Source organism: Pongo abelii, chromosome 19, assembly GCF_028885655.2.
Source record: "Pongo abelii isolate AG06213 chromosome 19, NHGRI_mPonAbe1-v2.0_pri, whole genome shotgun sequence".
In the NCBI taxonomy this organism is placed as follows: Eukaryota; Metazoa; Chordata; class Mammalia; order Primates; family Hominidae; genus Pongo; species Pongo abelii.
Window position 1 is genome coordinate 19,711,072 of NC_072004.2, and position 25,126 is coordinate 19,736,197.

A 25,126-nucleotide genomic window follows, 5' to 3' on the forward strand; every position below is an offset into this window, starting at 1 on the left:
GCAGGGCTGTCCTTACCTGGGGTGGGGCCTCGTTATCTGGGCGGACCCAGGCTGCGGGGTTCGGGCTGGGGCCAGGTCCTTCAGAGGTGGGGTCTGCATTCTGGCCGTTGACAGCTCCTCAGGCACTGGGCGTGGCAGTGGGTGCGGGGATGGCAGGATCGGGGTCATGGGAGGCTAGGAAGGCAACCAGGTTTCGGGTGGGCTGGTCCTGCAGGGACTGGGATCGGGGTACAGGTGCTCCATATGGCTTCAGTGGGACCCGGTGTGCCACCAGCCTCTGCAGGGACAGACCAGGGACGGTGGGCTGCCTGCTCCATGGCACGTCCCCACCTGTGAATCAGGGTCTGGGGTAGGAAGGGACTTTAGTTGCCCCTTCCTCCATTGAAGGACAAGGGGTTCCTTGAGCCTGAAGACAGCTAAGTCAGGACAGACACAGGCAGCAAGAAGCAGGTGAGTGTCTCTGTCCACAAAGCCTGTGCTCTGTAATCCTGGCTCAGGGCTGAGCAGGTGTAGGGGTGTGTGTGTGTCTGTGTGTGTGTACCTGTGCTCTGAGCAAAGCTCCTAATGTGTCTGCATTAAGACAGGAGTGGGGAGAGACTCACCTTGTGCGGTCCCTCCTGGGGCTCCGCTGGCCTCTGCATAGGAGGAGTCTGGGAAAGGGGTCCTGGGAGCCTGGGGGAGGCCTGGGGGATGGGGGCTCAGGCCCTGTGCTGCCTGGCTTGCTCTTGGCCAAGGGAGAGTTCTGCTGCTTTTTCACCCTTGTTCTCTCTTCTACCTGTGATGTGAAGGGATGTCAAGCAGGCCAGCTGAAATTAGCAGACAAAGATTTTAAAGCTCACATACATGAAAAGAGATCGTTGAAGTCCAGTAAATGATATATATGTTTAAGTATTTAGAAGGAAATATTTATTGGTGTCTTCAATTTACTCTGAAATTTATTCCCCCCAAAAGGAGGATTAATAATGGATAAAAGAATGGATAGGAGGATTGATATTTGATAAAGCAAGTGTAGTAAGTAATGTTAATGGCAGAATCTATGTGGTTAAAGGCAGACTCTATCTAGGTTTGCAATAATATAAAAATCAGAAATTGCAGTAGAGGAGAACTACAATGATGAACTGTAAACTCTAGAACTAAAAAAAATGCAATGTCTAAATAAAAAAATTCATCAATAGACTTAACAGCAGAATGAAGATAACAGAAGAAGAGCAGTGAACTTGAAAAAAGATCAGTATTATTGAATCTAAAGAAGAGAGAAAAAAGATACTTGAAAAAAAATAGTCTCGCCGGGTGTGGTGGCTCATGCCTGTAATTCCAGCACTTTGGGAGGCCGAGGCAGGCAGATCATGAGGTCAGGAGATTGAGACCATCCTGGCTAACATGATGAAGCCCTGTCTCTACTAAAAAAATACAAAAAATTAGCCAGGCTAGGTGGCAGGTGCCTGTAGTCCCAGCTACTCGGGAGGCTGAGGCAGGAGAATGGCGTGAACCCGGGAGGCAGAGCTTGCAGTAAGCCGAGGTGGCGCCACTGCACTCCAGCCTGGGCGACAGAGCAAGACTCCATCTCAAAAAAAAAAAAAAAAAAGAAAGAAAAAGAAAAAAAAGTCTCAGAGACCCTCAGAACAAATCAAAAGTTCCAACATATACCTATTATAATTAATTGGAATCCCAGAAGAAAAAAAGAAAGGGGATAAGACAAAATATATGTGGACAAATATTGTAGATCTTCATAGAGATTTGTATTACACTGACATACATTTGTCAATATTTAATAAATATACACTTAAAATCCACCAATATAATAATTTTTGTCCCAATGGCAAAAATGAATTCAAATACATTTAATAGAGTATAATATACACAGGAATCCTGTTATTCTACTGCTCAGTAATTTATCACAAAGAGAACACATGCTTGGAGCTACCACACAGTCCAAGAAAATGAAATAAAAATAACAATCTGGAAATCCCTCTCCTGAAGGTCTGCTCCCTAACCACTGCCCATCTGTCTTGTCAAAGCAAAGAGTCACCTGGTTTCTAGCAGCCCCAATTAGTGTTGCTTGTTTCATAAATGGATGCATGGAAGGCCATTCAGTAGGAATGGTTTTGTGTGTGGCTTCTTTGGCCCAGCATTCCATTTGTGACACTCCTTCATGCGGTTTCATGAAGCAGTTCATTTCTTTTCCCTGCTCGGTGGTGCTCTGCATGAATATGGCACATCTATCAATTCTACTGTTGATGGAAATCGGTTTGTTTCCAGTTTGGGGCTATTAGGAATAAAGCCACTGTGAACATTCTTGTTAATTTCTTTTGGTACACATGTATATTTTAGTTAAGTACAGCCCTACAAATAAAATAGCTTGGTCATAGTAACTGCATATGTTCAAATGCAGTGCATGTCACTAAAAATGTCAGCTAGGAGGAAAAAGCTCAAGAGCTCTATTGTACAACATGTTGACTATAGTTAACAACAATGTGGTGGCCGGGCGTGGTGGCTCACGCCTGTAATCCCAGCACTCTGGGAGGCCGAGGCGGGTGGATCACGAGGTCAGGAGATCGAGACCATCCTGGCTAACACAGTGAAACCCCTTCTCTACTAAAAATACAAAAAATTAGCCGGGCATGGTGGTGGGTGCCTGTAGTCCCAGCTACTTGGAAGTCTGAGGCAGGAGAATGGCGTGAACCCGGGAGGCAGAGCTTGCAGTGAGCCGAGATCGTGCCACTGCACTCTAACCTGGGAGGCAGAGTGAGACTCCGTCTCAAAAAAAAAAAAAAAAAGTGGTAATATTTGAAATTGCTGACAGCAGATTTTAATGTTCTCACCAAACACACACAAAAAGATAAGTATTGATTGGCCAGGCACAGTGGCTCATGCCTGTAATCCCAGCACTTTGGGAGGCCGAGGTGGGTGCATCACAAGGTCAGGAGTTTGAGAACAGCCTGGCTAAGATGGTGAAACCCCATCTCTACTAAAAATACAAAAATTAGCCAAGCCTGGTGGCGGGCGCCTGTAATCCCAGCCACTCAGGAGGCTGAGGCAGGAGAATCGCTTGAACCTGGGAGGCAGAGGTTGCAGTGAGCGGAGATTGCACCATTGCACTCTAGCCTGGGTGACAGAGGGAGACTCCATCTAAAAATAAAAAAATTAAAAAAAAAAAGATAAGTATCTAAGCTAACTGATATGCTAGGTAGCTTGATTTAGCCATTCTACAATGTATGTCTGTGGCTATATATCTATATATACAGATTTAGCTATTCTACAATGCGTGTCTGTGTGTGTATATATGTATAATGTGGTACACCACAAATACACACAATTTATCAATTTTTGTAATTCCAAAGATTTTTTTGACTAATATACAACCCAACCACAAGTTTAAGAGCATTCTAATTAGATGTCCTTTCCAACACCTGATTTTGTCAGTCTTTCTTTTATATATTCTGGTTAGTGGGTAATGTTATTACATTTTTATTGATTTTGGTCTTCTAATTATTAAAATGCCAGAGCCCATTTTCATATATGTTTATTGAAAATGTATATAATCAGGCTGGGCATGGTGGCTCATGCTTGCAATCCCAGCACTTTGGGAGGCCGAGGCAGGCAGATCACTTGAGGTCAGGAGTTTGAGACCAGCCTTGCTAACATCATGAAACCTCGTCTCTACTAAAAATACAAAAAAATTAGCCGAGCTTCCTGGTGGGAGCCTGTAATCCCAGCTACTCGGGAGGCTGAGGTGGGATAATCGCTTGAAGCCTGAAGTCGGATGTTGCAGTGAGCCGAGAACTTACCATTGCACTCCAGCCTGGGCGACAAGAGTGAAGCTCCATCTCAAAAAAAAAAAAAAAAGTAGCTACTTGGTTGAAAGGCTGAGGCGGGAGAATGGCTTGAACCCGGGAGGCGGATGTTGCAGTGAGCCGAGAACGCACCACTGCTCCAGGCTGGGCACAAGAGCGAAACTGCATCTCAAAAAACCAAGCCAAAACAAAACAAAAAAGAAAATGTATATAATCATATTTTCAGGGATCTGCACAATTTTTTTTTTTTTTTTGAGACAGAGTCTAGTAGCTCTGTTGCCAGGCTGGAGTGCAGTGGCACGATATGGGCTCACTGCAATCTCCACCTCCCGGGTTCAAGCAATTCTCTTGCCTCAGCCTCCCCAATAGCTGGGATTACAGGCACATGCTGCCATGCCCAGCTAATCTTTTTTTTTTTTTTTTTTTGAGACAGAGTCTCACTTTGTCACCCAGGCTGGAGTGCAGTGGAACGATCTCAGCTCACTGCAAGCTCCACTTCCCGGGTTCATGCCATTCTCTTGCCTCAGCCTCCCAAGTAGCTAGAACTACAGGGGCCCGTCACCACGCCCAGCTAAATTTTTTGTATTTTCAGTAGAGACGGGTTTTCTCCACGTTGGCCAGCATGGTCTTGATCTCCTGACCTCATGATCCGCCCACCTCGGCCTCCCAAAATGCTGGGATTGCAGGCATGAGCCACCACACCCGGCCAAGACTACTCTTTAATTCCCAAGGCCAGCCACTGTGGTTTGAGCAGGTGCCACAGCCTGTGTCCGAGTCGATGCCCCACATTCCCATGGTTATCCAAAAGAGGCCCTCAGACTCACTGTGGCTATTATTAATACTCTGAGGTTCAGCAGTGGTGGCACCTGAAAATCTACAAGCATCAGAAGAAAGAAGTGCTGCAGAGAGGAACCACAAACATCACAAACCTGGAAGGCTGGGTGGGCCACCCCCTGGATCCCATCGGCTGCCTGTTTCTCACTTTGACTGAGGCCTGCCTCCTGAATCATGACGGCTATCTAGATATGAATGAAAGCAGACCCCCCGTGTACCAACATGTACCTGTGGCTGTAAGCTCCCCAAACAGCAGTGAGTCCTACTTGTCATTGGCCCTGGAAGCTGCATCAGGTGCACAGGACAAGGTGTGCCGTAATGAGGAGCAGCTCCTCAGTCAACTCCAAGAGCTGCAATTGGATGATGACCCAGTGCAAACACTCCAAAAATAGTGCATCTTGCTGCTGGAAGGGGGCCCTTTCAGGGATCTGGGAGAAGTCATCCACCGAGAGAGTGTTTCCATGCATATCTCTGCCAAGTATTTGTTCTCAGCTCTGCTGTCTCACGATCCAGACCCTGCCTATAAATTAGGCTTACAAGTCATAAGGTTACCTGTTTTACAAAATTCACGTTGTGCAGGCGACACGTCCCTCACTCATTGTATGGTGTCTCTGGTGCCCCAGCCATTATCCTCCCTGGTTCACGCTTGGACACTTGGAATCACAGCGGTGGGAACTGGCCTCCACCATGCTGACTGCTGCCAAAGGAGACACTTTGAGGCTCTGAACAATTCTGGAAGCAATGCAGAAGCACATTCATTCTTCCCAAAATGCGTTCAAGATTGCTACTCCCACTAACAGTAGTACTGACAGCACCCTGTTCAACGTGGCCCTGGAACCTGGCTTACAGGTGATGCGATGACCTTATCATCCCTTAACTCGAGATGTGGAGAGATGGTACGATGGTTGGTGACCTGTGCTACAGAAGTGGGTATCACCCACCTCCCTCTACTCCCACGGGAAAGGAGTTTCTATACCCTACTCTTGGGACAGGACAACGAATCCTTGGAGCTCTCATATTCCTATTCTTGATGGCCTAAGAAAGGATGGGGCTGCTGGTGGGAGAAGATGGCCTCTGTTCAGCCAGCCCAAGTTCTGTCCTCACTGCTTAAACCAACCATATTCTGATGTCAGCAGACTTTGACCCTCTCATCAGAGACATGTCTAAGAGGATGAATTTTCAGCTGCCCAATACTCAAGTGTGCCCTTGGGAGGTAGTGGGCCTGGTGGTTTGGTCCCCGTCCCTGTCCATGCTTGTGAGAAACCCCAGACATCTTGGAGGCTCAGGACCGTTTCTAAAGACCCAGCACAAGATTCTACCCTGAGAGGCCCCAGTTCAGCTAGAACCCCTGGCAGATCTGCAACCCTGGCCTCGGGGCAAGCAAACCCCAGGCTCTACTGCTCCATCCTTGTGAGGGGCTAAGAGCACCTGCAGAAACCTTCAACCCTCTGACCTGAGGAAGGAAGGGATAGGAAGAGACCCCAAACAAGGTTTGGCCATCTGGGATGCTTCCCTTGCCCTGGTTTGCCTCAGATCATCTCAAGGTTGCCGAGGAGGAGGGAGAACTCATCTCTGCAGGCCAAGTTCAAACCCCACACAGTAATCTGAGCTGACCTGAATCAGGACCCAGATGGCCATGGCTGAGCTCAGGCTCTCCCTGACAGGTGTGCGGGCCCCAGGGAGCATCTTGCAGAGCTGGTACACACTCTTCACCCCTACTGAGGCTGCTAGTATTGTAGCTGCCACAGCCATATCCCACACCACTATCCTGTGCCTCAGTCTTGACTATCCGCAGTGGGAGGAACTGGCTAGCTCTGCTTGCACACTGGCCCTGCAGTGTGCTATGAAGCATCCACAGAGCTGTGCCCTGTCAGCCCTTACACTCTGTGAGAAAGACCACATTGGCTTTGAGGCAGTCTGCCAGATTGCCACTGAGGCTGCTGCCGGTGGCATGACCCATTCACAGCTGTTCACCATTGCCTGCTACATGGAGCTCCGTGGCTACGTGCTCCGTGCCTTCAAGCTGGCCTTATTGGCCATGAGCCATCTTAACCTGGCTCATAACCAGGATACCCACCCAGCCATCAATGATGTGCTCTGGGTTTGTGCCCTCAGCCACTCTCTGGGCAAGAATGAGCTGGCAGTTCTCATCTCCCTGGTGGTGAAGAGTGCACATTGCCATGGTGCTTTCAGACATCCTGTGTGCAGGGCTGCACGGTGACTGCACCTGGCCTGGCTGGCACCCCAGGCCACCGCAGCTCTGGAAAGCTCATCTCCACTGACAGAGCTCCATTGAGCGAGTTGCCGATGCAATGCTTACATCAACACACTACATCTAACACACATCAGCCATTGCCAGTATGGACAGTTCATTGAGTTTCTGAGCAAGGCTTGGGCGACCCTCCTGCTGCCCTAGGATGGCTACTTGCAATTTGCCCTGTTCATCAGCAACCACAAACAGATCTACAAAGGCAAGAAAAAGCTGATGCTGCTGGTTCGAGAGCCCTTTGGCTGAGAAAGCAGACAGCTCACCGTCCAGGCAGCCTGGGTCCCCAGGGAGTATCAGGTCAGGCCAAAAACACTGAAACATTTGTCCACACTGAGAGGACTCTGAGCACCTGTGGCTAAGGCAAAAGGATCACAGGGCTAAGGATGGGGAGAGTCCAATTCTAGTCGAAATGTATACCTTTGCAAGCTTCTCACTACAGCCCACTGTCAGTGGAGGAATTAGGCCCTGCAAATCAACCAGAAACCCCCACGATATGCCACCTTCTGCCCCTATGTCCTGCATGTCCTGGGCATTGGCCCTGTCTCCCTTGGCAAACACAGAACACTGTTCCATCTCAGAGATTGCTTAACCAGAGAAATAGATGCATTTATGGTACTGTAAAAACTATAGTATATGTGTCGCCAATTACTGTAAAGTCATAAGTACTTATAATCCTGGTTCTGATTTGATGGGCGCTTGAGGTAGCTGTGGGTGGGAGGATATGCTTATTGTCTGAGGAGACTCACAACCATTTCTCAGGTTTCCCTTGCAGAGTGTATGCCATTACCAGTGGGATAGTGGGGGTGCCAAGGAGAAAAATGGCCAGTTTGAAAAAATCCCAAGACTAGTCTATGCAGAATCTCTCGCCTACAGACAGGACATTAATAGCCCAGTGGTGGGTGAGCGGCAGAGGCCAGGACTGGACTCAGACTTTTGCCTCACAAAGCTGCGAGGACTCTGAAGCTCCTGCCCCTGCCTCACACAGCCTCGCCAGGAGTCTGCTGAGCACCTTTGAAACAAGTGCAGGGAAAAGATGAAGGTCTGGGAAGCCACGGAGCTCACAATATTCATCGACACTGGTCACCTTTGTGTTAGAGAGTGTGTGTATCTGTATGACTGAGTACATATGTCTATGTGCATAGATGTATCTGCGCATGCCTGTCTGTGTGTGCACATTATATGTTGATGTGTATGTATGTCAGTTCTATGGCTGTGTACCTGTGTGGATACGTGCACACTGGACTGTGGGTCTCTGTGTGAGGATGTAACATTTGTGTACATGTGAGGGTGCATATCTATGTGTAAATGCTGTCATGTTTTGCATGTTTAGTGTGTGTGTATCTGGGCACACATGAGCGCATGTGTAGAAATATGTGTCTGTGTGTATGCTTGCTCTCCATGCATCTGTGTTTTTATGTGTGTAACTGAGCATATTTCTACATGTAGGGATGACTGCATGTTCATCTTTGAGGATCTGCATGAATGTGTCCTTTTTGCGAGGTTTCTCTTCGCATTCATCTTCAATCTCTCTCACTAGTTAAATGTTTGTTCCCCATCTCTGTGCCTCCTCTATTCATTCCCTCTCACCAAATGAGCTTCTAAGCACCAGTCTCCCTCTGCCATCAGATTGGCTGCTTTCACTGCACAGTTCCCTTCTTGCCCCACACTTGCTTTCTTCCCCTGCCTTTCTACCTCAAGCTTCCTCTGCCTGCTTTTGTCACAGTCCAATGCTTGCTGACTTGGAGGCTAGGGCTGGTCTGCACTTAGCCTCTCCCTTCCTAATTTCTAGCCCTAGTGAGCAGCCCTGTCTTAGCCCTGGCTGCCCTCCACAGTGTATCGTCATGTTCCTGCTACCTTCCCGACCCCTATGCTCAGCCTGGAATTGTTGGAGGAGACAGCAAGGACATTCAGAAGAGTCAGTTGGTTGCCAGTGCCTTCGTGTTTACTCTTTTATGTGTTAGATCCTGAGTTGGGGGTGGAGTTTGATAAAGAAGGGGTGGTATAGCTAGAATGCGAAATAAGAACTTCCCCATCTGCTTTACTTTTTCTTTTGTTGACAAACTGTCACCTTTTCTACTCCAAACTGACCAAGAAGTTGTATTTGCCGTTCATGGCTACTCAAGTCCTACTGCCCAGCCAAGGGCCCCTACAATGTCTCAGCCCATTGGGTTGGTTAAAGAGAGAGAGAAGTGAGAGAGAGAGGTCACTCTCATTTTTGTATCACAATTGCCCTTCTTTTTAGCAAATGTGTGAACTCACAGTGCTTTTCTATGAATAAACCATGGATCACATGAAAGATCATTTTTCTTAAAGAAAACAAAAATTGTCTAAATTTTTGTTTAGATAATTTTGTTTAGACAATCCCCAGAGGGGACCAGCAAATACTTAATAGAAGATTATAGATTTCCTGTGAGTGCATATGGCTCGGGGTGACCTGATTCTGTAAAGCAAATGTTATTGTCCTCCTCAAATTCATGTGTTGAATTCTATGTGATAGTATTTGGGGGTGGGGCCTTGGAAGGTGATAAAGTTCATGAAGGCAGGGACCTCATGAATGGAATTGGTGCCCCTATCAAGGGGACCGCAGAGAGCTCCCTCATCCCTTCTGTCATGTAAAGACACAGTAAAAAAATGGCTGTCTATGAACCAGGAAGCCAGCCCTCTGCAGACACGGAATCTGCTGACCATTTGACCTTGGATTTTACCATCTACAGAACTGTGAGAAATCAATTTTCTATGCTACCTAGTCTATGGCATTCTGTTTTGACACCCAGATTAGCTAAAGTACCAGCATGTCAACTTGCACACATAATTCTTGGAAACTCTGATGCCAAATCCTTGATGGCCAAAGGTGATTGATCTGCCGGAGACATGAGCCTACATCTTCCCTCTTTCCACAATAAACCAGAGAGTCAAAACAGGCAAGAGTGGGTCAAGGTCTTCTAAAAGCCATACCTGAAAAGTTTCCAATAACAGTTGACTCGATGGTAATTCAATCACACAAACAACCACAACAAAAGACACAACTATCAGAGATTTTCAGGATAGCCTCAAAAACACCATCTAATATTAGGGAGTTCAAAAAGGTGAGAAGTTTCAGAAATCAAACTTTATTTATATTTCATTTCATAAACTTGTAATTCTAACACTATTAATAAATGGTAGGGCAGGTGGTGGCATGGGGAGCCTGGGGCACAACAGCTGTCTTTAAAAGCTTTCCTTGTTGTACCCTTTGGAGCCACCTCCTGGTCCCCCCAACCCCTGCCCACCTGTTAAGAGCCCATTCGGGGCAGCACATTAGAGGCAAACAGCCTGGATGCCCAGTTGCAGACACGCATCCATGCCTGGCAGAGGAGATTGCGTCTGAGAGCAGGAGGAGCTACTGGAACTCTTCTTCCCAGCCTTCTTTTAATGCTTTTGAGCACCTTCTGCTCAAGGATATACCCCAGCAGTATTAGCACAACAAACAGGCCCTGCAGCAGCAGGGCTGTGGTTCTAATGAATGAGAGAAGCTCCTTTCCAGCAACGTACAGGAGTCCAGTTTGAATGCCCTGGTCCCCACCTCCATGTTTGCCACCATGCCCAGGATGAGGGGCAGCATGGGAGCTGCTGGCTGAAGCTGTGCTAGTCACCCCTTCCCTTCCACTTCTCTCTCCACCCACACTTTCAGCTCCAGGGCTAAGGCCAGTGGCTACAGTAGGTGCCATGATTTCAGGCAGATCCTCCTTGATCTGGTCCTTGGCTGGAGCTCCCTCCAGCTCCAGCACTCTCTCTGGAGGGGGCTCTTCCCATGCTGGCTCTGGCTCTACAGCTGGTGCCGCAGGTGTTGCTATTTCTGCATATTGACCAGGAGCTGAAAATGGAGAAAGGGTCACCAGCATCAGTCACTTTCCACTGGAATTTCCAAACACAGAGACAACCTCACTGAATTCAAAGGAATTCCAGCCCAAAAGCACCACCCCTGCAAAGTCTTCCAGGCTGCAGCCACCTCACCATGTGTCTGTGCCTCCATGGGCTCCCGAATCTCCTCCTGGACAGGGACAATGTGCAGATGCAGCCCCGATGGGATCTCTGGCATGGCCTGGCCTGCTAGGACCTGCCCCGGGCTGCCCCGTGGTACCTGGGTGCGCCTTCTTACAAAGGGCCACAGGCATCTGGGGTGGGGAATGAGCCTTCTTTGGCATCGTCGGAAAAGGCTGTCACTCCTGCCATTCCTGAAGCAGCAACCTCTCGAAGTGGGGAGGCAACATGAGAACATCTTGCTCTCTTGAGCGTCTCCCACCAAGTGAGCTGGTTACGGCACTGACTCTAGGATATGGGCGCCTGGTTACCAGAGTTCTAAGTTCTGTTCGTGTGTGTCATCATCAAGGAAGTGAGGTTGCTCCTTTAAGGTTCTGTCCCCTCGGCCCCCTCCTTCCTTAAGACCTACTCAGGACTCCACTGGGCTGCTGACTGCTCACCCTCCCCCCAGGTCAACTCCTTACCTGTCCACAGTTATGTCCACCCAGGGCCTGTTTGGACACCTGTGCCTGATGTTCACCAGGGGCCGGATGTCCTCAGGCCTGATGTCCACCTAGGGCCTGATGTCTGCCTTGGGCCTATGTCCCTCTGGGGGCCTTGTGTTCACCTGGGGACTGTATCCAGCTGGGGCCTGATGGCCTACCAGGTCTTGTTGTTCACCTAAGGCCTTGTGTCCACCTGGGGACTGGTGATCACCTGGGGCCTGGGTGTCCACTTAAGGCCGGATGTGCACCTAAGCCCTGAGTTTTCACCTGGGCCTGATGATCACCTGGGGACTGGGTGTGTACCTTGGGTCTTTTCCCTTTTCCTGAGCAGGGCTTGCAGTTTCCAAACCAGACACAATCTCCCAGTTGGAGAAAGAAAAAGGATCCTAGATGATAGTGAGACAAATTTCAGGAAACTCCATCCAAATAAGTAAATGAGAATGAGGATATAGGATTCATTGTAAGTAACATTTTCAGTTGGTGTTCCAAAGTTATCTTTTGCCTGGGTACAGTGGCTCACATCTGTAATCCCACCTGTTTGGGAACCCAAGGTGGGAGGATCACGAGGCCAACAGTTTGAGACCAGCTTGGGCAATATAGTGAGACCCCATCTCCTAAAAAAAAATTAAAAAATTTACCAGGCATGGTGGCATGTGCCTGCAGTCCCAGCTATTCAGGAGGCTGAGGTGGGAGGATCGCTTCAACCCAGGAGTTCAAGCCTGCAGTGGGTGAGGATCACAACACTGAATTCCAGCCTAGGTGACAGAATGAGACCCTGTCTCTCTAAAAAACAAGCAAGCAAACAAACCAAACACCACAAACAAATGAAACCCCTCTTAGCAAAATACTTGCATGAGGTAATAAAAGGTAAGCACCAAATGCCTACAACAAACATATGTCATGACGAAATATTAAATGCTTCCCATAGAATTAGGTTCAAGACAAGATTCCATCCACCATCACATTTCAATTCCACATTGCACAATGTAAAGGGGCCTGCCCAAGGTCATAACGTTGCTCACTGGGTAAGTCAAGAGAACCCAGTACAGCACTTTAGATCCTTCATTTTAGTTTTGTTCTAAAACTGCTCCTGTTATCCTTTGGACATGAGTCTCTTAAGTATTATCATTTGAATTCATGTATATTAGTTCATTTTCACACTGCTCTAAAGAATGCCTGAGACTGGGTAATTTATAAGCAAAAGAGGTTTAATTGGCTCAGAGTTCTGCATGGCTGTGAAGGCCTCAGGGAACTTACAATCATGATGGAAGGCAAAGGGGAAGCAGGCAATTTCTTCACAAGACAGCAGGAGACAGGGGAGAGCAGGGGAAACTGTGACTTATAAAATCATCAGACCTCATGAAAACTCACTCACTATCATGAGAACAGCATGGGGCAAACCGCCCCCATGATCCAATCACCTCCCACCAGGTCCCTCCCTTGACACATTGGGATTAAAATTCAAGATGAGATTTAGGTGGGGACACAGAGCCAAACCATATCATTCTGCTGCTGGCCCCTCCCAAATCTCATGCCCGTTACACATTTCAAAACCAATTATGCCTTCCCAACAGTCCCCCAAAGTCTTAACTCATTCCAGCATTAACCCAAAAGTCCAAGTTCAAAGTCTCATCTGAGACAAGGCAAGTCCCTTCCACTTATGAGCCTGTAAAATCAAAAGCAAGTTAGTGACTTCCAAGATACAATGCAGGTATAGGCATTGGGTAAATGTTCCCATTCCAAATGGGAGAAATTGGCCAAAACAAAGGGGCCAACGGGCCTCATGCAAGTCCCGAATCTGGTAGGGGAGTCATTAAATCTTAAAGCTCCAATATGATCTCCTTTGACTCCATATCTCACATCCAGGGCATTCTGATGTGCACTCCCAAGGCCCTGGGCAGCTCTGCCCCTGTGGCACTGCTGGGTATAGCCACTTTGGCTGTTTTTACAGGCTGGCATTGAGTGCCTGCAGCTTTTCCAGGGACATGGTACAGCTGTTGATGGATCTACCATTCGGGAGTCTGGAGGATGGTGGCCCTCTTCTCACAGCTCTGCTAGGCAGTGCCCCTGTGGGGACCCTGTATGGGGGCTCCAACCCCACATTTCACTTCTACCCTGCCCTAGCAGAGGTTCTCCATGAGGACTCTGCCCTTGCGGCAGACACAAAATTATATATATTATTATAGTTGATATTCTGAGGTAGAGATACAATAAGCTATCAGTTTGATTAGGAGGTCTGGGTTTTGCTTTATCTATGGTAATGTAAAAAGGCAGGAAGACTAGTATGTTACAAGTTCACTGCAATTACAAATCAGTTTCTGTGCATATAAGAAAGCAGAAAATCAGAGACCTAAGGTCTTGATAGATATGAAAGCAACCCTATGTGATATCATGCCCACATCTTTGCCTCAAACGCTCACCTAAAATTACTAGTGAGGACTTTTTTGTCTTGCTGTTAATATTTGATAATTCTAGCTAGCATGCACTAAGATATGGATATATGAATAATAACTTGATTTTATAATATTAATAACAGCTTAATTTTAAACATATATAGTGCCTTGTACTCTACAGAAAATGTACACTTTCCTTTTTTCTCTAAATTAGGTTTAATTTATTTCAGAAGTTTCTAGATTTTATTGTCTCTATTTACCCAAAGCTACAAGAAGAGTCAAATTCATATCTTTAAATGCTTTCATTATCAATCAAGAAAGAACAAAGTGAAATGAACAAAGAATTTTACTCAAGAAACTAGTGAGAAATCAAAGAAATGTCCAAAAAGTAGGATACAAGAATTAATCAAAACAGATTAACAGTGGAATAAATAAATGAATCCAACTGGTTCTTTGTAATGGAATGTGGAAAGACATATTCTATTCTTCTGGATAGGAAGATGAAACATCATAATCATATCAATGCAAGTTTTATGCATGCTCAAACATGTATAAACTAAGAACAAATCTGAAAGGACAGACAGCAAAATGTTTGCAGTTTTTTTCCTTTAAGTGGTGAAATTAAAGGTAATACTTTTCTTTTTTACACTTTCTATATTTTCTAAATCTTCTGTAATGAACATGTGATTTTATGATCAGGAAAGAATAAGACATTTTTAAGATGCCAAATTATTTCTCGTTAATACATATAATGCAAATGCCAATCAAAATAATAAATAAATAAATGTAATAAATATGTAAATATAATAAAAGAGTCAGATGAGGGACTGGGGAAGAACTTCAAAAAGGGCCACTTGGGAGATTAAACATTATGCAAAAGAATAATGAGGGATCTAGGCCGGGTGCAGTGGCTCACGCCTGTAATCCCAGCACTTTGGGAGGCCAAGGCAGGTGGATCACCTGAGGTCGGGAGTTCGAGACCAGCCTGAGCAACATGCAGATACCCCGTCTCTACTAAAAAAATACAAAATTAGCCGGGCGTGGTGGCGCATTCCTGTAATCCCAGCTCCTCAGGAGGCTGAGGCAGGAGAATCACTTAAACCCGGGAGACGGAGATTTTGCAGTGAGCCTAGAGCACACCATTGTACTCGCCAGCCTGGGCAACAAGAGCAAAACTCCATCTCAAACAAAAAAAAAAGATAGGACTTTGCTACTATGCTATCTGAACGCTATATTTATTTTATTTTTTTTATTTTTTTGAGATGGAGTTTTGCTCTGTTCCCCAGGCTGGAGTGCAGTGGCGCGATCTCGGCTCACTACAACATCCACCTCCCAGGTTCAAGCGATTCTCCTGCCTCAGCCTCCTGAGTAGCTGGAACTACAGGCGCGTGCACCACCACGCCCGGCTAATTTTTTGTATTTTTAGTAGAGACGGGGTTTCACCATATTAGACAGGCTGGTCTCGAACTCCTGACCTCACAATCTGCCCCACCCCCACCCCCCTTGGCCTCCCAGGCGTGAGCCACCACGCCTGGCCTATATTTTCAAAACTGCACAAGGTTCTTCTGTAGCAGGTTTTCTTGCAAATTATTTTTTGTTCAACAATGAGAGGACCTGCTTTGGGGGTAGCAGGTGGACAGTGTGGGTGCTGGGGGTTATTGCTTATTATTATTATTATTAGAGATGGAGTCTCGCTCTGTCACCCAGGCTGGAGTGCAGTGGTGTGATCTCTGCTCACTGCAGCCTCCGCCTCCCGGGTTCAAGCAATTCTCCTGCCTCAGCCTCTGGAGTAGCTGGGATTACAGGCATGTGCCACCACGCCTGGCTAATTTTTGTACTATTGGTAGAGATGGGGTTTCACCATGTTGGCCAGGCTGGTCTCAAACTCCTGACCTCAGGTGATCTACCCACCTCAGCCTCCCAAAGTGATGGGATTACATTTTTTTTTTAAGTCCAGCTCATCATGAAATTTGAAACCATGTAACTGTTTCAACAGAAATGCCATTCATTTAAGGCATTTTAAAACCTGTTCTCCGAGGCCCTAACGGACCCAGGGCCAGGTCAGCAGGAGGCCGCGCCAGGCCTGCGCCCTTCAGAGACAGCCCACCTCCTCCACGCAGTGCCGCTTCTCCTGCTCCTCTATGCGCCGCTGCCGCTGGTGCAGCAGGTGTTTGATGTGTGCCTCGGGGTCTCGCTGCTGCTGCTGCTGTTTTAAAGCCTCTGAGTTGCTCTTATTTTCCTGCTGGAGCCGGAGAAATTCCTGGCGTAGAGTCGACTCTCCAGGCACGTTCATGATGGAGCTGGGCAGGGGTGGCACAAAGAAGCGTTGGGGTCACAACTCTGTTGGTTCCCACTCTCAACCCCATGGGCCCGCCTGAGTGGGTGCTTTAACTGGATCAAAGCCTCTGCCTCTGGCCACTCCCAGGTGGCCAGGAGACTTACCGTCCCCTTCTGCCCGGTCTTCAGTGCTGTCCTCCTTTCCTGTTACTGCTGCGCCCCACATTCACCCCGGAATTGCTCTCTCCCCAGCTCTTGTTCAGTCATTCGTTCCACTTCTTAGCACTCAGGAATTTGGTTTCTAGGAGTCTCTACCTCTCTGTGCCCACCACCCCCAGGCCGAGAGTCCCCAAAGCCAAGCACCACTGTAGACCCCCCACTCAGTGATGACCCCCCCCAACCCCCACTCCGCCTGCCAGGCCTACCTTGGCTCTCCTTCCTCTCCATGGCCGTCATCTTCCTCCTCGCTGCCGCTGTGCTCATATTCTGTCTCCTCTGCAGGGGGAGACCACTGCAGTTAACTCACCCAGTGCCCCAGAGCCAGGGAAACCTCGGGTGGGGAGAACCAGAAGGTCTGTCTGGGTGGGCAAGCATGAGGGGCCCCCCCACTTCCTGGGGGTAATGGGAGGACAGTGGGTCTCAGGTGTGGGCCTGGACAGGGACCGGGACTGGGTCCCAGGGCAGGTGAGGTGTGACAGAGCCTGTGCTTGTGCTCGCACACACATGTTATTAGCACGGAGTTTTTGTAAGGATGTGAAAGGCTGGTCCTCCTTTGGAAGGCTGACTCAGATTAGGAGGGAAAGGAGGGAAAACCCCTCGGGGGTTGCAAGTTTGAGAACCATCTCCTTGGACAGGGAGAGCTGGGGCCAAGGAGGGGAGCAGGAAGGGGAGCCAGGAGCGAGCAGGGCTGGCAGAGAGGAGCCAGGCTGGACTGTCCCCTAGTACCTGCCCCCTCCAGCCTGCCCACTGACCTTTCTCACCCCGCTTCTTCTGGGATCGGTCAATGTGGTTCTTAAGCCGTGTGCGGACCTGCCGCTCCGTGGGCTGGTCCCGGATGAAGGGAAACTTCAGTAGCTGCTCCGTGGGTGGGCGGCTCAGGTAAGTCTCGATGAGACATGTGTCAATGAAGTCAATGAACTTCTCAGACCTGGAAACAGTGGTGGCTCACACTGGGAGGGTCCCCTCAGAAGGGATGGGTGCAAGAGGAAGAGGGTGGATCACTCATCTACAAGCCACCTTGACATCCCTCCTGTCTTCATATCCCAACACCAGTCACCGCCCTCTGCCCCCCAAAATCTCTTCTCTGGTGAGATCCAAGCCTGAGCACAGAGGGCATGAAGGTGGGGATGGCCCTGTCCAGGGACCTTCCTTCCCAGAGCCCACACTCTCAGAGACCTACCACTTCTTGGACTTGAGCCTGGGCGGAGGGTTCCAAGGAATGAGGAAGAGGGCTCGCATGGGGTTCATGTCACACAGAGCTGGACACAGAAGAGATGCCCTCAGTCCCTTTCACTGCACTGGGAGCTACAGGACTAGCTTCCTCGGAGCTACAGGACCACCTCCTCCCTACAGCCGCTCTCTGGGCCCTTCCCTTCCCTCCCCTCCTACTCCCGGCAGACTCAGAACTTATGGGGGGCTCCCTCTGCCATCTCGATGGCTGTGATTCCTAGAGACCAAATGTCACTCTATAGACGGGAGAGAAGGAACAAGTGAATATTCCTGACAACTCTGCCGTGCAACCTCTCTTCACCCACCATCCTGGCCTCTCAGGAGCCTTCCTGGGCCACACCCCTTCCTGCAGCAGTGCCCTCCAACCCATCCCATCTTCCCACCCACACCTGCCTTGCCATAAGATGTTCCCCAGCCCCTCACTGCTAACATCATCCGACCTTCCTCTGTTCCCCAGCCTGCTCAGGCCCCACGGTCCCCATATTGCTTCCTGCCCTTGGCAGCCCCCATGCTCCCAACTTTCCACTCCATACCCTGTAATCGTAGGTGGCATCAGGGTTCTCATCACAGGCGATGACCTCTAGAGCCATCCAGTAGGGAGTCCCAGTGAAAGTGTTCCGGCTGCCCATGGTGCGGTCCAGCTGAGCACTCACCCCAAAATCCACTGTGAAGACACAGAGGGAGGGGTCAGCATGCGGAGTCACCTCTGCTTCCTTGCCTCACATCCCTGCATGCACACAGGACTCGCCTGAGCCAGCTGTGGTCCTGGCCCGACCCAGACACCCCAGCACCCTCCTTTACCCCAACAACACCCTGAAGAACCCGATTCCATCTTCCTGCATCTTAGAGAAAACCCAGGTGAAAGGATCACGGACATTAGCCCAGGCAGGAGGGTCGTCAGATCCCATCTCCCCAGAGCAACCTGCAGAGCACCTGGCCCGTAACAGGTGACAGGTGAAGAGCTTCCCGAGGGATTTTCAGCAGGAGGCAAGGCATTCCAGGGGGACAGGGGAAAGGGGAGGGAGTGAGCCTCCCCAGTAGGGAGGGAGTTGGGCCTGAGCCACCAGAGGGGAAAAGGGGGCCCCTCATTCTCTGTTCTGGAGGTGAAAGGGCCCCATCAGCCTCAGAAGGAGCTGGCGCACCTAGCTTGACCACAGCATTCTCTGTCAGCAGCACATTCTGCCCCTTGATGTCTCGACGGATCACCTCGTGGGCATGGAGATGCGCCCGACCCTGGGACAGGAGAGCAGGGAAAATTAGCCATGCTGTTGGACGGGGTGGGAAAGAGTAAGTGGGGAGTGAGCTGAGGGGACAAGGAGCAATCAGTCTGGACAGGGCTGGGCTGAAGGAGCAGATCCTCTCCACCAGGAGCCCAAGCAAGCTGAGCTGTCCTGGAGAGCTTCCTCAGAGAGGTGGCTGCAGGTGAATTCCCAGCAGTTGCAGGGTTACAGGTGGAGAAGCGGCAGAGCTTGGAAACAGAGGAGCTTGTCTCATCCAACAGCCTGAGACTTCTCAAGGTGGGGACCCTGCTTCCACATCCCACCCGCATCAGGCCTGCTGCTCCCTAAAGAGGGCAGTGATGTCTCCTCCCAGTGCAGGGAGGATCTTTGCTCATGGAGAAGCTCCAGCCAGGGTAGCAGAGGAGGAGAAGACAAGGGGAGGGGCCTTGAACTCACCCTGAGGATCTCCCTGCAGATGTAGGCGATACAGTCCTCCTTCAGGGCGTTGCCTTTCGTGTTCTTTACCAGGTCAGTCACTGAACCAGCACCACAGAACCCCATCACCAGCTAGGATCCCAGGAAGGTACCGAAAGGAAAAGTATGAGTCAGACAAGCCCCTCCTCCCCTGTCCCGATCCCCCACTAAACTCCTGGAGGAGGACCAGAGACCTTGGGGCTAGAACTGGTATGAGCTAGACAGCAAGGGCCGCAGAAGCCTCGCAAAGGCCACAGGATCTCCTGAAGTCAAGAGAGAGAGGGAAAAAGGCTGGGTGCGGTGGCTCATGCCTGTAATCCCAGCACTTTGGGAGGCTGAGGCAGGCGGATCACCTGAGGTCAGGAGTTGAAGACCAGCCTGGCCAACACGGTGAGCAAGACTCTGTCTCAAAAAAAGGAAAAAAAATAAAAAAAGAGCGAGAAAGAGAGAGAGGGGGGAGAAGGAATACAGATGGAAAAGAACTGGCAGGGTGGGGCTGGGTTTAGGGTAGGAGTCCAAGGAATCCCTGAAACTGTAGACAAAATGATGCAGGTATATGCATTTTCCTTGAGGAAGAGTCTAGTACTTTCATCAGATTCTCACTGGGATTCCAAACCCTAAAGCAGTTAAGAACTACTGCTTCACAGCTGGGCACGGTGGCTCACGCCTGTAATCCCAACACTTTGGGAGGCCGAGGCGGGTGGATCATGAGGTCAGGAGTTCAAGACCATCCTGGCTAACACGGTGAAACCCCGTCTCTACTAAAAAAAAAAACAAAACAAAATTAGCCGGGCATGGTGGCAGGCGCCTGTAGTCCCAGCTACTTGGGAGGCTGAAGCAGGAAGATGGCATGAACCCAGGAGGCGGAGCTTGCAGTGAGCTGAGATTGCACCACTGAACTCCAGCCTGGGTGGCAGAGTGAGACTCTGTCTCAAAAACAAAAACAAGAACAAAAAACTACTGCTTTGGGCCAGGCGCAGTGGCTCATGCCTGTAATCCTAGCACTTTGGGAGGCCGAGGGAGGCGGATCACGAGGTCAGGAGTTTGAGACCATCCTGGCTAACATGGTGAAACCCCATCTCTACTAAAAATACAAAAAATTAGCCTGGCGTGGTGGTGGGCGCCTGTAATCCCAGCTACTCAGGACGCTGAGGCAGAAGAATCACTTGAACACGGGAGGCAGAAGTTGCAGTGAGCCGAGATCATGCCACTGCCCTCCAGCCTGTGCAACAGAGCGAGATGCTGTCTCTAAAAAAAAAAGAACTTCTGTTTTGGATCAGGGGCTGGCCCAAGGCCTGCTTCTGTGTGGTCAGCAAGTCAAGAATGGTTTTTATTTATTTTTTTTTGAGACAGGGTCTTACTGCAACCTCCGCCTCCCAGGTTCAAGCGATTCTCCTGCCTCAGCCTCCCAAGTAGCGGGGATTAGAGGTGCCCGCCACCATGCCTGGATAATTTTTGTATTTTCAGTACAGACGGGGTTTCACCGTGTTGGCCAGGCTGGTTTTGAACTCCTGACCTCAGGTGATCCACCCACCTCAGTCTCCCAAAGTGCTGGGATTACAGGCTTGAGCCATTGCATCTGGCCTGGTTTTTACATTTTTAAATGGTTGCGGGGAAAAAAAAAAGGAATCGTATTTTATGACATGTGAAAGTGAAAAAACATTGAAACGTGAGTGACCTCAGTGAAGGCGTTGGGGGTATAGCCACGCTCATTCATTTACGTACTGTCTATTGCTGCTTTCGTGGTACAACAACAGAACTGAGCAGCTGGGACAGCAAATATGACCTGCAAAGCCTGAAATATTTACCATCTGGCCCTTCACAGAAAAAGTTTGCCAGTCCCTGACTTAGAAGCAGAAAAGGGGCTAAGAATCAGTGATTCTCCAGGTCCGCTAGAGACAGAAAGAGTGCGTAGGGTCTACCTAGACAGCTGCAACAGGGAACCTGGGAAGACCCGGAGAGAAACTCCTCCAGCACAGAGTAACAAGGCCAGGAGATGAGGAGGGCTCTGGGTCTGCACCTCCCAGGGAGAGCAGCTGAGACCCAGAGGCAGAGAAGATGGCTCCAACCAGTCTTCCTGGGAATCAGCATGCTTGTCCAAGTTTTCACTAAAAGCCACATCCAATGCAGGAACAGGTTGGATGGACACGTATATTTGCATATGCAATAAAAGTAATTTGCATGTGCCTACTCCTTGGAGAGCAGAGCACAGTGAGAGGAGGGGAGGACCTGTGCCCAATAGGTCCAGAAGGGGGCGCCTGGCCACTAATGCCTCTAGCCGGCCACAATCTCCACCACACACACCGGGGAGGTAGACCTCCCTGCCACCTTTCTCCCTTTCTTTGTGTGCATGTGTGTGTGTATTCCCAAAAAGCCAAAGGGCCTTGGAGGCCAGGACCATGGCTCGTGCTCATCTATACAGAGTATACAGAAGTGCTTACTAAGTGCTTGTCATCTGAATGGCTGCTGGGAGGGGAGACCTGGCATCAGCGCCGAAACTCCCGACAGCCATTGCCACACTCCCTGCTGCTCCATCCTCAGGGACTGGGCTCAGTATCACAAAGGGTGAGGCTGGGAAAACATGTCAGCACCAGTGCCCAGGCTAGGGAGAGGAATGACTCTTAGGAATGTTCTGGGCCAGGCAGGAGGAATTTGGGGGAGGCCCCAAGCTCTGCAGCAGGCTCTGGTTTGAATGATGACACAGAAGGGCTGGGTGCACTGTAGCATCTGGGGTGCTGGGAGGGATCTGGGCCCTGTTATCTCCCACAAATATTTTGGTTCTGTTGCTTTCCCAGGAGCTGTGCTCAAAGGCAGGAAAACTGATGGACGGCCTCCCCACAGTCTCTCTAGCCTTTGCCAAGATTATATTTATTTATTAACAGCCGATCGCACAGTGTGAGATACTGGTTAGGGGAAGGGTTGGGGCAAACGCCAGGACCCCTCCCTACAAAACACTCAAAGGACGAGGTGCTGCAATTCATGGGGGCTGGAGTGCAGGGCCATCCTTGAGGCAGGAGGCCCCTCTGGGTCCAGGGACAGGGGAGGCTGGGTAGACCAGAGGGAGGGTAGCTGGCAAGGAGAGATGCTGGGCACTGATACTGAGTCCTAGTGAACAGCCCGGAGACAGGGACTGGGGGGAGGGCAGGCAGGGGGGCGTTTCTCACCGAGAGCTGGTCATCGTTTCCCGGGGGACTCTTCTTGATGAAGCTCCATAGTAGATGGCAATGTTGCAGTGGTGAGTATTTTTTCAGCATGTTGATCCCCTGTTTGATCTCTTCCTCCTCGTCCTAGGCAAATGGGAGGAGCTGAGCCCTGAGACTCCCCCCACACTCCCTTCTCGCTGGTCCAACCCTCCCACTGCCCAGCTCCACTCCCTACCTCCGTGACATCCGTGACCTTGATGGCAGCCAGCTGCCCAGTCTTGACATGCTGACCCTGCAGGACAGAGGGATCTGAGTCTATGCTCAGAGAGCCGAACGCAGAGAGGGCTTGACTCTAGGAGACACAGCTTTTAACTGTTTTCTTTTTTTTCTTTTTTTGAGACAGAGTCTTGCTCTGTCGCCCAGACTAGAGTGCAGTGGCGCGATCTCAGCTCACTGCAAGCTCCACCTCCTGGGTTCATGCCATTCTCCTGCCTCAGCCTCCCAGACAGCTGGGACTACAGGCGCCCACCATCAAGCCCGGCTAATTTTTCATATTTTTAGTAGAGACAGGGTTTCACCGTGTTAGCCAGGATGGTCTCGGTCTCTTGACCTCATGATCCGCCCACCTCGGCCTCCCAAAGTGCTGGGATTACAGGCATGAGCCACCGTGCCCGGCCCAACTGTTTTCTATCTTACAAAGTGCCCCTCGGCCGGGCGCCGTGGCTCACACCTGTAATCCCAACACTTTGGGAGGCCGAGGCAGGCAGATCACTTGAGACCAGGAGTTCGAGACCAGCCTGGCCAACATGGGGAAACCCCGTCTCTACTAAAAATACAAAAATTAGCCGGGTGTCATGGTGGGCACCTATAATCCCAGCTACTCAGGAGGCTGAGGCACGAGAATTGCTTGAACCTGGGAGGCAAGCCGAGACCGTGCCACTGCACTGCCACCTGGGGGACAAAGCGAGACTGCTTCTCAAAAAAAAAAAAAAAAAAAAAAGGAAAAAAGAAAGAAAAAAAGATAAGAAAAAAAGAAAGTACCCCTCATTGTGGCTACACACCTCAGTGAATGTGCTGTTCGTGGGAGTGGACAGAGGGAGGCGCTCCCGAGCCATCATGGCCAACAGAAAAACCACCTATAGTGGACTTCCAAGTTACAGGCTCAATAAAGGCGAAGGGGCTCCTCCCATAAAAACTCACGACAGATGAGGGAGAAACATTTATGTTCGTTCCAGCCTCTCTGGCTTGGACTTTCTACAGTCTGAAAGTTAGAGCAGGGCACGAAAGATACTTCTCCACACTAATGGAGGATGGAGGGAGTAGCTCGAGAAGGAGGCTAGGGAGGGAGGGGCTCTGCCTCACCCTCTTCTCCTAAGCAAGACAAAATGCTGCGGTGCTTTCCTGACTCACCAACTCTGGACCAGGAGGCCTCTCCCAGAATCAACTTCACCCACAAAGCTTTTTATTCTTGTTGACAGGGAAAGAACAGAGACAGAGCTGAGATTTTAGGGAACTCAGAGAAACACAGACGGGCCAGCCGACATGTGCTAATGCTCCTGTCACCAGTCCTAGTGGGAAGAAACTTCCTCTTCTTGAGTGTGTCCCAGCCATTGCTCTCCTCCCCCAACATCCTTCTGAAATTCCTAGTGGGAGCATCTAAGGCTTGGAGAGGAAAGCCCAAAGGCTTCCTGGGGAGGAGCAGGGTGGAGGAAGGTGGCCCCTCATGGGGATGGACTGGCTTTGCCAGCCCATGGGTAATTTTTATCCTCAGCCATTCAAGACCCCAAGCCCAGAGACGCAGGAGCAGATGGCACCACTATTCCCACGGCAACAACAAGGCAAGAGATTGCGGGTGGGGTGTCTGTTTCCCCAAAGTTTGCAAGAGAAGTAGCCTAAGAGAAAGGCAGGTGGTCTCAGTGACACAGGAAACACAGGGCTAGAGATGCAGAAGAGACTTGTGACAGTATCCAGCACTCTGTCTGGAGATGAAAAAGCCACAGGCCCCAGGAGGCTCCAATCAGAGGCAGCATTCACCCTGAGCATCCTCACTCCCCGCTCCCCCTATCCAAGTGTGAGCAGTGGTCAGGCCACCTCATTCCCCGCTGGAGCAGCTCCCCCTATCCAAGTGTGAGCAGTGGTCAGGCCACCTCACTCCCCGCTGGAGCAGCTCCCCCTATCCAAGTGTGAGCAGTGGTCAGGCCACCTCACTCCCCGCTGCAGCAGCTCCCCCTATCCAAGTGTGAGCAGTGGTCAGGCCACCTCACTCCCCGCTGGAGCAGCTCCCCCTATCCAAGTGTGAGCAGTGGTCAGGCCACCTCACTCCCCGCTGGAGCAGCTCCCCTATCCAAGTGTGAGCAGTGGTCAGGCCACCTCACTCCCCGCTGGAGCAGCTCCCCCTATCCAAGTGTGAGCAGTGGTCAGGCCACCTCACTCCCCGCTGGAGCAGCTCCCCCTATCCAAGTGTGAGCAGTGGTCAGGCCACCTCACTCCCCGCTGGAGCAGCTCCCCCTATCCAAGTGTGAGCAGTGGTCAGGCCACCTCACTCCCCGCTGGAGCAGCTCCCCCTATCCAAGTGTGAGCAGTGGTCAGGCCACCTCACTCCCCGCTGGAGCAGCTCCCCCCATCCAAGTGTGAGCAGTGGTCAGGCCACCTCACTCCCCGCTGGAGCAGCTCCCCCCATCCAAGTGTGAGCAGTGGTCAGGCCACCTCACTCCCCGCTGGAGCAGCTCCCCCCATCCAAGTGTGAGCAGTGGTCAGGCCACCTCACT

General features: G+C 50.2%; 2 protein-coding genes and 1 pseudogene across 3 annotated transcripts in view; 1 reads left to right on the forward strand and 2 right to left on the reverse strand.

The window, feature by feature from the left end:
• The first annotated feature begins 4,482 nt into the window (after positions 1 to 4,482).
• Positions 4,483 to 7,483, forward strand: LOC129056797 (zinc finger SWIM domain-containing protein 5-like; annotated as a pseudogene).
• A 2,501-nt stretch (positions 7,484 to 9,984) lies between these two features.
• Positions 9,985 to 12,134, reverse strand: LOC129051027 (CMT1A duplicated region transcript 15 protein-like protein). Of its 2 annotated transcripts, XM_054535512.2 has the most exons (3): positions 12,041 to 12,134; positions 10,891 to 11,788; positions 9,985 to 10,750 (listed from the first exon to the last, which is right to left on the reverse strand). In XM_054535512.2, exons 2-3 carry the CDS (start codon positions 11,153 to 11,155, stop codon positions 10,170 to 10,172), a joined length of 846 nt encoding a protein of 281 aa, XP_054391487.1. In that variant the 5' UTR covers positions 11,156 to 11,788; positions 12,041 to 12,134; the 3' UTR covers positions 9,985 to 10,169. The 2 variants fall into 2 exon arrangements, with proteins under 2 accessions (XP_054391487.1, XP_054391489.1); XM_054535514.1 differs by having other exon boundaries at positions 10,891 to 12,116.
• A 3,632-nt stretch (positions 12,135 to 15,766) lies between these two features.
• Positions 15,767 to 25,126, reverse strand: part of LOC100458093 (misshapen-like kinase 1) — a 33,859-nt gene continuing 24,499 nt past the window's right edge. Inside the window, exons 4-13 of the mRNA XM_063719045.1 lie at positions 22,594 to 22,650; positions 22,380 to 22,502; positions 19,198 to 19,308; positions 18,664 to 18,754; positions 18,055 to 18,185; positions 17,703 to 17,757; positions 17,472 to 17,550; positions 17,044 to 17,219; positions 16,498 to 16,567; positions 15,767 to 16,095 (exon numbers count right to left, since the gene is read on the reverse strand). Coding sequence (XP_063575115.1) covers positions 15,888 to 16,095; positions 16,498 to 16,567; positions 17,044 to 17,219; positions 17,472 to 17,550; positions 17,703 to 17,757; positions 18,055 to 18,185; positions 18,664 to 18,754; positions 19,198 to 19,308; positions 22,380 to 22,502; positions 22,594 to 22,650 — 1,101 coding nt within the window. The 3' untranslated portion in view covers positions 15,767 to 15,887. The remainder of the gene's footprint in view (positions 16,096 to 16,497; positions 16,568 to 17,043; positions 17,220 to 17,471; positions 17,551 to 17,702; positions 17,758 to 18,054; positions 18,186 to 18,663; positions 18,755 to 19,197; positions 19,309 to 22,379; positions 22,503 to 22,593; positions 22,651 to 25,126) is intronic.

Coding starts and splice junctions, on each gene's coding strand:
- LOC129051027 (XM_054535512.2), bottom strand. CDS start 11,155: ATGTTCTCATGTTGCCTCCCCACTTCGAGAGGTTGCTGCTTCAGGAAT. Junction 10,751..10,890: donor CATGGAGGCACAGACACATG/GTGAGGTGGCTG, acceptor CTCCATTTTCAG/CTCCTGGTCAATATGCAGAA.